The sequence below is a fragment of the Lolium perenne genome, chromosome 6 (genome assembly GCF_019359855.2).
Source record: "Lolium perenne isolate Kyuss_39 chromosome 6, Kyuss_2.0, whole genome shotgun sequence".
NCBI classification, from domain to species: domain Eukaryota; kingdom Viridiplantae; phylum Streptophyta; class Magnoliopsida; order Poales; family Poaceae; genus Lolium; species Lolium perenne.
The window spans coordinates 212,992,860-213,005,469 of record NC_067249.2 but is presented as its reverse complement, the minus strand read 5'-3'; the positions used below and the strand labels follow the sequence as shown (position 1 = coordinate 213,005,469).

Below are 12,610 nucleotides of genomic sequence, written 5' to 3'. Positions count from 1 at the left end.
CTAAATTAGAAGGTTGCAGCTGAGTGGACCTAAACTAGCACATTAGGGCATGTACAATTGTAGAGAAGGCATGTTTTCCCTTACCCCGCCACATCAACTAGAGAAGATATTAGATATAAGTCATACAATGCATTAATCCTTACGACCATCTCAAGCAATTAATATTAATAATTTAATTTTGGTGGGAAATTTGTTGCTAAGAGAAGACATATGTGATACAGTGGAGAAAATAGTCTTCTCTTATTTCATAAAAGATGATTCCTTAGCTAAGTGAAGATAACCTTCTCTTTCTTCATTCTCTCTTCTCCAACTAAGCAAAAAATCTGACATGGCATCTCTAAGGGAAGGCTGACATCACCCCATTGTACGTGCCCTTACAGATAACCGTATGATCTTAGCTAAATTCCCTCATGGGCTCACATCCCTCTTCTTCTCTCTAGATCTCTAACCTCATGACCTCGCTCCTCTAACATGCACGCGCTCACGCTGCTGCTGTCGCCTGGTGCCGCACCAGCCATTGTCGGCCAAGTCTGTCGCCGCCGCATGGCACTGTAGCTTCGATGCGAGAGCGCAGGGGCGGGGAGAGCGGGCGTGGCATGGAGCGTGTGGCATGGAGCGTGGGTGAGACGGCGGCTGCCTATGCCTGTTGCCCGCGAGCGAAGCAAGGACGGCTGCTTGGGCCTGCTGCCGCGCCCGTTGACTGTTGCGGGGATCGAGGGAGCGCCATATGAAGTTGTTCTTCACAGCTATGAACACCAAAAAAATGTCGATTCACGGAGAAATGAGAAAAATTAGGCTACGAAATTATGGGAAATAATAGATCAACACCTAATACAACAAATATATGGACCAAAACCACAAAAAACTAAATAAACCCTGAGATCCAAATTCTAGTTATTTTTGGGGTAATTTTTTTAGAATTTATTTTGGGTATATGCACGTAGATGTAGTGTGGATACACTATATTTAGCGTGGGGAAGTCACGCTTCAGGTACAACACTATCTATACCATGGGTGGCGCACGCTACAGGTAAATATTATCAGTGGCGTGATAGCGTAGCGTGGGGGCGCGCGACTAACCTCCAAAAACACACAGTAGATAGGATTTTTCCTAGTAGTGACTCTTGATCTATGAGCCTCAACTAATACTTTTAGTGTACCAACGCCACCCTTATAGTTGTTACGGTGTGACATTTGATATAATCAAAGCACTCATCCGGTGTCAGATTGACATGATCTAACGGTCCAAGGATTAGGCTACTTCGTACGCGTTTCATATAGCAATGTAAACTAAATGATTCCACCGTATTGCTATACTTACTTGAGTGTGTTTGTCACATCATTCTCCTAATGACGTAATCCCGTTATTAACAACATCTAATATTTATGATCAGGAAACCATCATCATCACCTAATCAATGAGCTAAACAAGAGGCTTTTACTAGGAACTCTTATTTGTTTACTGGACACACATGTGTTAACGTTTCCGGTTAATACAATTCTAGCATGAGAAATAAACATCTACCATAAACATGGAATAAAATAATAACCACTTTATTATTGCCTCTCGGGTATATTCCTTTCAGAAAGTTGGACTTATGTTTTTTTGACACATTCAGAAGAATTGAAAACAATCAATCGCCCATAAATACCTTACATGCCAACAGATTGTGTAATTTTGATTGATCATGGGGATTGGACTATAAGCTCTCGTACATTATGATGACTATCTAGGTTATCTTGTGACGGTGTATCTATTGTTTCTTGCTATGCATTATCCCATGCTTTGAAGCTACTATCTTGTTTATGTATTGTCTGTGTCTTTATTATTGATAATGGTCGTATCTCCTTCTTGATTCTACACTTGGCCAGTTTATGATGGTAGTGTTAGATGGATTAAAGAAAGGATGATATTATAGCCTAGTGTCAGAAAACATAAAAATAATTCTTACTTAGTGCTTTCTTGGATCATCTCACAAAGGCTAAACGGGATTTGCTTATTTCTCCACCATTACTAATTGGTAGGAGGACGAAATTTATTCAAACATCATGTCATCACATTTCATGTACTTTTTTTGTGTTTCCTTAATTTATAGGTCAGTTGTCATCGTTATTGTGCACCATAGGATGTGTATTAATCATATTGTATCATGGTTATCGGTTATGTTGATTTATGGATGTGATTGCATACATTAGACAAGTTCATATACATATCTACACTTGTTGTTTTATCTAGCATTTTCATGATATATGCTAGTAGTGAAGCTACGAGATTCGGTCCTATTATTAAGCATAAAAAAGTAACCAAGACAAACTTTAGATACATTGTAATGTTTCCTTATCAATCTATAAATATATAAATATTTTATTGTAATTGTGATTTAAAATATTGTGAAACTAAGTGCTCGATGTAATTTACAACTATGCCGAGTGTTTGCACACAACTTTGTTATCTTGTATTTATTTCAGGTTGCTAGACTAAGAGAGCTCATTCATCCTTGTATTCTCTTATTGATAACTTGTTAGTCTACAAATCTTTACACTTGGACGCCCAACAAATTATTTACAAGAAGTTGTATTAGACATTGCATGACATGCTCGTCTTCAGTAGCGAGATGGAAGAAAGATAAAAAAAAATACCTCAAGAATATTTCCTTTTGATGTTTTAGTTTTGGGAAAATATTTTGCTCAATCAACAAATCAATTAATCAGTTCAACCACTCATGGTGACTTGTTTGCCACCATATAAAGCCACATGTGGTTCCTCGCACTTTCTTCTTCATGGTTTTATCCGTTTCTTTACTTCTCGCCCAATTTCTTAAAATCCCAATGCTCCTCATCCATATATTTACTGCTCCTTCCCCACTCCAGATGAAGATCCTACGACTCGTTGGTGGAAAATATTCCCTAGAGGCAACAATAATTTAGTTATTATCATATTTACTTGTTCATGATAAATGTCTATATAACATGCTATAATTATATTAAGCGGAAACATTAATAATATGTGTTTTATAAATAAGCAGGAGTCCCTAGTAAGCATGTAGTTTAAACAAGCTCGTTGATCAATTGATGATCAAGGTTTCCATCATGGACATTGGATGTTGTTGGTAACAAGATCATATTATTAGGAGAATGATATGATGGCACACACCCAATGTAAGCATATCATAAGATCGAGTCATTATGTTCACTATGGCTCTCAAACACGAAGTAACTTAGTCCCTAGACCATTAGATCATGTTAATCGCTAACACCAGATGAATGCTTTTGACGATTCAAACATCACATCGTAACAGGGTGATTATAAATGTGGCATTGGGTATTCTGAAAGTGATAGTCGAAGCACATGTAGTGTGTGATTTGTCCATCCAAATAACAGAGAGATAAGCTCTGGGCCCTCTCATTATGATCACATCCAATAAGCTTTCAAGCATGTGACTAGGTGAAAGAACGAGATGTCACCTACAGGGTGGGAGTGAATAGGCGTTTTAAAAACTATTACGGATTTGGCTTGTGAGAATGAGAAATTAAACTAACATTTATTTTACAAGAATAAAACCTAAATATGCTAGGCTTTACTAAGTGCAATAACAACTCAAGCTAAGCAAGATAGGCACAAGATACAAGTAACACATGTGATAGCAAGATGTAAGTACTTCAAGCATGATGGCTATCATAAGGAAGTAAACACGGGTATAGAGATAACCGAGGCACGGGGAGATGAAGATGTATTCCCGGGTTACCCCAGACGAAGTGAGGTACGTCACGTTGGAGAGATGTGGGTTGCCACAAAGGTCTCCCAAACGCCACGAAGGCACACCTTCTTCTCAGAGCCAAAACCACAAACGACAAAGGCCTTTCCCTTATGGTCAGCTTTTCCTCCACTCCAGAGATGGCAAGATCCACAACCACTTCACAACCTCCACGAAGGAGAAGCTCGGGCCTCTTCACAATCTTCCATGAAGAGATCACCGGAGCACCAACTGCCAAGCCAACTAGGAGGTAACCCCTCCAAGAGTAACAAGCTCACGGTCTCTCACTTGAACTAATCGTAATGGAGAGCTCAACACTTATGAAACGATGCAAAAGAAAGAACGCCAAGGGTGGTAAAATCCTTCACAGTCAAATCCCCCAAAACAATAAATGCTATGGAGAAACTAGAGAGGAAGAACAATGGAGGAAATCAACAAATGACTCAAAGGTATAGATCCCAACAGTTCCCCTCACTTAGAGGAGGAATTGATTGGTGGAGTTGTCCATCTAGATCTCCTCTTTTAAATCCCTCAAGCATATGCAAGGATCATGGAAGAGATGGGGAGGAAGCAAGATTTTTAGGTTCAACAATCGAGTATGAGAGAGAGAGAGAGTAAATAGAATGGTTGACCTTACCTCCTCAAGGAGGAAGAAAGGCTATTTATGGTCCAAGGGAGAAAATTATCCGTTGGAGGATTTCCTGCAAGGAAAATCGGCAGCAAAATTGACAGCACGGGGCCATAGGCCAGACAGATCGGCGGCAGGACTAGCGGGCCGACCGGCGGGCCGGACCATGGGCCAAAACAACCGGCAGCCACTGGCCCGCATCCAGAATGCCACGTAGTAAGGGCATCCAGCGGTCACCAGCGTGGAGCCCGGCGTCCGACCGGTCGAACCGACACATGGGCCGGCCCAGCCGGTTTCGCCAGAAACCCATCAAACACAGTTTTCTCGAAAGAACTAAACTTTGAGAGAGTTCCCGAACTCCGATTAAGATGAAACCAATTTTTGGAAATATTAAGACTCCTCACAGAAAGATTTTACATCATTTTAGAGAGGAAGCCTCCCAACGTCAAGAAACGATAAAGACATCCAAACTCGAAAACGCAATAGAACATGCATACGAATTCCGTTTTTGATGAACTTGGTCTTATTGAAAAGCTAGCAACAAGCTCTCAAGAACCTTACACATAGAAACACCAAGAAGCAACGAGAATATATGGATGCAAAGTAGGCAAAGGATTGAGGCCCCTAACACGATGCGATCAAGTTACCCAACCAAAATCCCCTCTTGATAGTGCGGCCGTCTTTCCTATAACCCAGTTTCCCAACAAGCACCTTGAGACCGGTAAAAGGAAAACCTAGAAAGGCCATACCTTTGCCTTGCACATCTCTCTTGATCTTGATGACAATGCTTCAAGCTCCACTCAAGCCGGAATTCCTCACTTGATCATTGTTGCTTCGTGGAGAGTCATGATTGCTCTCCCATACACCACTATGGAAAAGCTACCTTGAATTGAGCACATCTTCACAAGTCCATTATCACCAAATGGATGAAAAGCTTCAAGCATAAGTTCTAGAGATACCTGACCCATATAGACAACACAAACACACATATATAGTGGGTTACCTCACCAAACATAATTGATAAAGCTTACCATCCACAAGATCACATGCTCTAAAGTGGTACAATCTTTATGCTTCATGTGTTGACCAACTTAAATTCAATCTTTGCTCTTAATCTTGGTCAACCTTATATCTCTTCATGCTATATAATGACATCTCGAGGTATATAGAGACTTTTCATTTGATTGCGTGCTCCAAACCATTGTTATCTATAGCTCAACTCATTAGACTATCATGACACCGGCTTAGAGCCATATCTTGAATTCTTCTCTTGAAACCAAACACTTAAGATCGCAATGCCAATACCCAAAGTATATATTTATCTTCATGGCATCCACACTTGAAGCCAATACATTGACTATAAGAAATACCTAGGAAGTATTCCTACATATAAACTCAATGAAAACATTCCACAAGGATTGTCATTAATTACCAAAAACACACTTCGGGGCAATGTACCCTTACAATAGATCACTTGGGACGAGTAAAGATTAGTTATCACGAACGAGATCGAACTAGGTATAGATCATACCGGCGACCGGCACTCGGAGACAAAGGGATTTGGTTACAACGTGTATTGTTCATTCGATCACAAGGTCATTGTTGAATATGTAGGTGCCATTACGGATCTCCAGATCCCGCTATTGGTTATTGATCGGAGAGATGTCTCGATCATGTATGCATTATCCGCGAACCGTAGGGTGACACGCTTAAGGTTCGTTGATACTTAGGGTTGATACATGAATATGAGTTGGAGACTGAATATTGTTCGAGGTCTTGGACTAGATCCACCGCATCACAAGGAGCTTTGGAATTGTCCAGAGATAAAGAGAACATATATGGTATGTTATTTAGGGTTTTGGGGAAAAAGTTTCGTATTTTTCCGGTATCGTATCAAGAACATTCTAGAGGGTTCTAGAAGGGGGCCCACATGGCCCATGGGCTCATGCGGCTACCCCTTCATGATAAGATCAAATCGAGATCATATCAAGATCGAATCGAGATCAAATCGAGATAAGATCGAGATCCCTAAAATTAAAGAGAGAAAACTTAGGAGGGGATCTTTCTCTCCCTTTGGCCGCCCCTCCCCTTATATAAGATGAGGGGAGGTGCAAGGGGCTACCACTTAATTAAAACCCTGGCCGCCTCTCCCTTCTCAAAAACCACCACCTCTCACGACAGCCGCTTGGCGAAGCCCTATCCGTGTAATTCTCCACCATCACCACCACCACGTCGCTGTGCTACTAGGATTCCCCGGGGATCTACTACTTCATCTGCCCCATTGGAACGAGGAGAGGACGTCTTCATCAACACCGTACGTGTGCCTAAGTACGAAGGTGTTGCCCGCTTGCAGCGCCGGAAGGATCTTCATCACTATCTCGAGACCAACAAGTGAACATCTCCATCGTCCACGAGTTCCGATCTTGTTAACACTTTTGGTCATCGAGGGTGAGTCTCCAATATATCTTGTTGTTATCATCTAGTACATTAGATCTTGGTTTTTGTCCGTTCTTGCGGTAGAATTTTTTGTTTTCTATGCTACAAACCCATCACTCGTTTAGACATTGGGTTCTATGTTTGAGTTCAATACATGATCCATATGAGTCATCGAGCTCGATACATGGTGGGATAATTGGAATGGGAACAGGATTGCACAACACGACTCTAATGGGGATCCATAGAGCGAGGTTTATCAGCGGGAAGCTTGAGACGGCAAGGTTGGCGTCCAAATTTAGGTTCTAAGATATTAGCTCTTTCTTTGATGTTGCACAAGATATTTCGACAAGCTGCAAGATCGTATGAATTTTGTTGCATACATGCGGATGACGTAATTGCAATATTTTGGGGTATATGTTACAAATGTTGCTTTTAGCCGCAAAGTTGTTTTCCTGTTTATGCAAACGTTGATTTCTATGCTCTATATGTTGCTTTAATTTTTTTTCTAGACAACCTTTTGTGGTCAATGGGGATTTGTTGTAGGCTTTTAAAAGTTTTTCACATATGTGTTTTAATTGTTGCAACACATTTTTAGTTGCCTTAGTTTTTTTTTTTAGATCCATCTCCTAGATTTCGTAGTAGGTCTAGAACTCAACACACATTGTATTCATCCTCGTGGGGAATTTACAAGAGATATCCAGCACGGAGAGGGGTCGATTGAGGAGATACACACACAAGTAACTCAACTAGAAAGCCTAGTCTACCGTGAGTGAGTGCCGTGAATGGTGCTGCATGCATTGCATGGATAGGCTTGACCTGACCTGATCCACACGTGGAGTCCCAACTCCCGACCTTTTAGTACATCAATCATCACTCGCCCTCTTCCATAACCATCAGATCAGACCTCCTACTGTGCCACTCCACTCCACTCTGCTCTACGGCGCTCAGCTCATCTCGAGGTAAGGTTGGGATGAACCAACTGGGAGCTCCGTCGCAATGGCGCCGCCATCTCTGCCTCGCGCTAGCGCTCTTCCTCTGCCTCTGGTAAGTTCTGCTCTGTTCTCGTTCCTTAGCCTCGATGCATTACTCACCGGGGGCAATTCAAGTTTCTCATTCTCTTTTTCCTCGATCTAATCTTGATCCATTCGTGCTGTCGCGTACGTTAATTTCAGGGGTAGATGTTGCGGCGCGGAAGATGCCCAGCTTGCCATGCTGCCACCGAGAGGCTGGAACTCCTACGATTCCTTCTCGTGGACCATCGACGAGGCCGCCTTCCTGCACAACGCACAGATCATGGCGGACAAGCTGCTCCCACATGGATACCAGGTGAAGATCGACTCATCTGGGCTATTGTACATTCAATTCAACACAACAGACTAAACGAACAACATGAACAAAATTCATAATCCATGCATATATAAATTTCTCCGGATCATGCAGTACGCCGTCATAGACTTCCTCTGGTACCGGAAGAACGTCAACGGCTCGAGTACAAATTCATACGGCTTCGACAACATCGACCAATGGGGGCGTCCATTTCCCGACCCCGACAGGTTCCCGTCGTCCAAAGGTGGCAACGGGTTTAAGCAGATCGCAGATAAGGTCCACGCGATGGGCTTGAAGTTTGGCATCCATTTGATGAATGGGATCAACACACAGGCAGTTAACGCCAGCACGCCCATCCTCGACATCGGCACGGTACTGATTTATTGTCTTTTTTTGTTTACTTTTGGTAATAAACGACTTTCTTTCAAAATTCAAATGTTGGTTTGATTTTATATTTTACTTAATTCTTCACTTGAACCGGAAGAAAATTTGCAATGCAAGTTATAAATTTGCGATCTCTTTCCAGGGAAATGCCTATGTAGAGGACGGACGGCAATGGACCGCGAGCGATATAGGCCTTACCCACAGAACTTGTGCTTGGATGTCAAAGGGATTTATGAGCGTAAATACAGACATGGGAGCTGGACGAGCATTCCTAAGGTCTCTATATAGACAGTATGCTGAGTGGGGTGTCGATTTCGGTAAGTCAACTGTCAAACCAAATTTTATTGTGAGTCGAGAGTGGTTATCTAAAGCACGGGTGCATCTAGGCACTCACTTATTTTAAAGATTTTCGTTGTACATTTTTTTTTAAAAAATATCTAAATATTGTAGTACAAAGGTTAGATTGACCTATAAAGTTTGAGGTTAAAATTTTGTGCTATTTGGGAGAAAAAAAAACTTTGATGGATTTATATTCACATTTATTAACTGTCACCTGTTCTTTTGACAACCACATACTATACGTTTTCTCTCCATTTTTTTATTTTGCAACATAGTACACTATAATGTTGTACGACAATCATCATTTTGCTTAGACTTAATTGTTTCTAAGTTAGCATTGAAAAAACCTAGAGTTATTGGGTGCATAGGTTCACCTGCTCGACTACAACTTTCCCTTCCCAATCCCGGAAGCAGAGTATTGTCCTTCATGCCATATATGAAATCTCAGCAAATGAATACACCCCAACCTCTTCTGTTTGCAGTGAAGGTAGATTGCATCTTTGGCACAGACTACAGCCCAAAAGAGATTGTGGCTGTTTCAGAGGTATGTAACTCTGCATTATCGAAACAGTTGCACAATTTGAAGATATGTCCGAATTGGTTAATACTTAAATAAATTCCAGGTCTTGAAAGAACTTGAGAGACCAGTCGTCCTGTCCATCTCACCGGGAACCAAAGTCACTCCAGCATTGGCTGAGAACATCACTCGGCATGTTGACATGTACAGGATAACAGGGGATGATTGGGACAGCTGGAAAGATGTTCTTCCGCATTTCGACGTCGCAAGGTAAATTGAAAGATGTACATTACATAATTCTTGTGCACTGTTTGTTATTCCTCCGTTCATTGAGTTGTACTGCTTCCATTGTTACGAATAAGGCACACTTTTTTCTAACGATTTACTTTGCTGAAGAATTAGTCCATGTATATGAGAATTATTTGATAAAAATGTTATCACTGAGAAAATGTTTTTCCATACTAATCCAATGATATCAATTTTTGTCACATTCTGGTCAAACATTCTTCTTGCAAATCGTGTGCGTGTTATTCACAGAAACAGATGGGTTATATATGCTATTCTTGTTTTCTAGTAACAATAAATTTATATATAATCATACCATACACAGATCCTTTGCTGACGCAAAAAAGATAGGCGCCACTGGATTGCAAGGAAGATCTTGGCCAGACTTAGACATGCTTCCATTTGGCAGGATTACTAATGCAGGTGATGATTCATAACATGACCTCTGTAGTAAATTTGGTTAAATGCACACCTCAGTTACCCTTGAAGCCACCTATTTTCCTAGTCTTTGGAAACAGAAAATCTAATACCATAAAAATTAATCAATGGAATAATCTTGATGTTTTTTTGCATATATATACAGGTGTTAGGGAGGGCCCTCACAGAAGCACCAACCTCACATTTGATGAGCAAAGAACACAAGTTTGTACTTGACTCTGTTTTTACGGTGCAACTTAAAGTCTCAAATTCTAAATGTGACCTTGTTTTTGCTATTCGCATGACCTTACAGATGTTACTTTGGTCAATGGCTAAGTCTCCTCTCATGTATGGAGGCGACTTAAGGCATCTTGATGATGATACATTCAATCTAATTACCCATCCTACTCTACTGAAGATAAATCACCATAGTGAAAACAACAAGGAGGTAAACTAAATATAATTAGATATCCATGTTGTAACATATGATGAACGTCAAGCTAACTTCTGGATGTTTTTTCAGTTTAATTATATTCAAAGTGAAAGGACTTCAAAATCCGACGAGAAGTTCAGTGGTTCGAATTCGGTGGAACACACAAACAATGATGGGCTGGTTATTGGTCTCAGTACCTGCAGCGATGAGAGCGCCAGAGGATGGCGTAGTTCCTCGGAAGACCATATTTGCAGAAGCTACAAAACCAAGAACGGCAATGCCTCATTTTGCATATCCAAAGCAAAACTTCTCCTAACATCGTAAGTGTCTTACAACGAAACAATTCATGAAAGAAAACAATACCCACTTATTGACTTTTGTTTGTTCCACACATTTTCTGTTATTCAGGGATGGAATTACCCTGAGCAATGAAGAAAACCAAGCCAAATTTCGTCTAGCAGGTATTCACAATGATGTCGGTTGCTTGGATGCATCTGTCAGCCCCTGGCAAGCAAGCTCAGCGAGTCGGACTCCAATGTTCTCGACCTGCGAAGGTCATGCAAAGCAAGTAAGTTAAGCGCACACACTGGTATTGGTAGGTCAAAAATGATCCATATATAATGAAACTGAGCAAAAATTGGGTCATTTTTCTTTGTCATGAACGTTTTTAACGTTTTATTTTGTCATGAAGTTGCTTGATTTGTTTAGCTATAAACTGTTCTAATAACCAAATAATGTAACCTTGATAATTCAATTTAGGAAGTGAATTATGGCATGATTCATCATATTTTGCCAACAACAACTGCAGGTTTGGGAGCTAACAGAGAAGGGACACCTTGTAAGCAGCTACTCAGGATTATGTGCTACAGTTGAGTCCAACAAGGAAGGAGGTACAAATTACTACCTAATGATTTAGTGGGACAAAATAATCACTTCTTTTTACCTAAGTAGCAATCTTCTTTTGTGCAGCAGAACGTAAAACAAGTGGAGCACAAGCATGGATCGCAACTGGAAACAAAGGTATTTTGTACCTAAGCTGGCCCCTTCGTCAATTCAAGCATGAAGTATAATCATATCTTTTCATTCCACTGATTCTTCTTTTGCTTCCATGGAGCAGGAGAGATCTACGTTGCCTTCTTCAACATCGACACCGTGAGCCGAAAGATCGCTGTAAGGGTGGCTGATCTAGAGAAGAGTGTAGGGATAAAGTTGACAAGGAAACACCTGTGCAGCTGCACTGAAGTCTGGAGCGGCAAGAGCCGGAGTCTCTTGAAAGGGGATATCTCAGCGGTTGTGAGCTCACATGGCTCCATGTTATTTGAAATACAGTGTTGAGAACTCTCTAGTGATCACGTCACTACGTCTAGGAACTTGGAAGCATACAAGGATTTGGTGTAAACTCTCTAGTTGTTTGTCAATCCTTCGCGGAGCATACTCTTAATAAATAAACTAGGCATTTTAGATGATACTAGCAATGGAATGTGTGCGATGCATGTGTTGACAAATCTGTCCGTAAACAAGACAAATTGTCAGATGTACCTTGAGGCCGAACCTGCAAAATACATCATCCCTTAATTTCCGATCAAAGCAAGATAGGGATGTTATTGAAGTTGTGAGAATCATGCCTTATTTTTATTTAGTCATGTAGTTCTTAGGATGGTGTTGCAATCAACAGAGCGAATCCCTGAGATAAGGTTAGTCGGTTGTTATTTTCTGAGATACTGGTGTTGGTACTCTTGTCGATGTTGATTTAGTACTTTAATGGTTGCGCTCCATGCAGCTGCGGCTCAAATTAAATTTATGGGAGAATCTACATTGGTATTTACAGATCTATGGTTTGTTATCTATCTTTAGCTGACTTCAAGAAAGTGAAGATTGTGTCTTGCAAGAAAAAATAGTTTGAAGACCTCGAAGATATGCTAGTATCTTTAAGACTTTGTTTTGTAATCGTTGAAGACAGCTCGTGTATCTCTACCAAGTTCTATCTGTTACTATAAATACATGTGGTATTGATTGTAAAAAAAATGAGAGCGAAATCCCATTTGCTCCCAAGAGTTATCCGCCTTGAAAAAAAAAAGGTTTGAAGTATG

At 40.8% G+C, this 12,610-nt stretch overlaps 1 protein-coding gene across 2 annotated transcripts; it reads left to right on the top strand.

Annotated features, from left to right (window-relative positions):
- Window positions 1–7,721: 7,721 nt before the first annotated feature.
- LOC127306177 (uncharacterized) lies at window positions 7,722–12,107 on the top strand. 2 transcript variants are annotated; one of them, XM_051336792.1, is made up of 14 exons: window positions 7,722–7,863; window positions 7,992–8,145; window positions 8,260–8,517; window positions 8,672–8,846; window positions 9,351–9,412; window positions 9,492–9,655; window positions 9,996–10,093; window positions 10,254–10,312; window positions 10,401–10,535; window positions 10,611–10,840; window positions 10,929–11,088; window positions 11,329–11,410; window positions 11,493–11,540; window positions 11,638–12,107. In XM_051336792.1, exons 1-14 carry the CDS (start codon window positions 7,790–7,792, stop codon window positions 11,853–11,855), a joined length of 1,917 nt encoding a protein of 638 aa, XP_051192752.1. In that variant the 5' UTR covers window positions 7,722–7,789; the 3' UTR covers window positions 11,856–12,107. The 2 variants fall into 2 exon arrangements, with proteins under 2 accessions (XP_051192752.1, XP_051192751.1); XM_051336791.1 differs by having other exon boundaries at window positions 11,490–11,540.
- The last annotated feature ends 503 nt before the right edge of the window (window positions 12,108–12,610 follow it).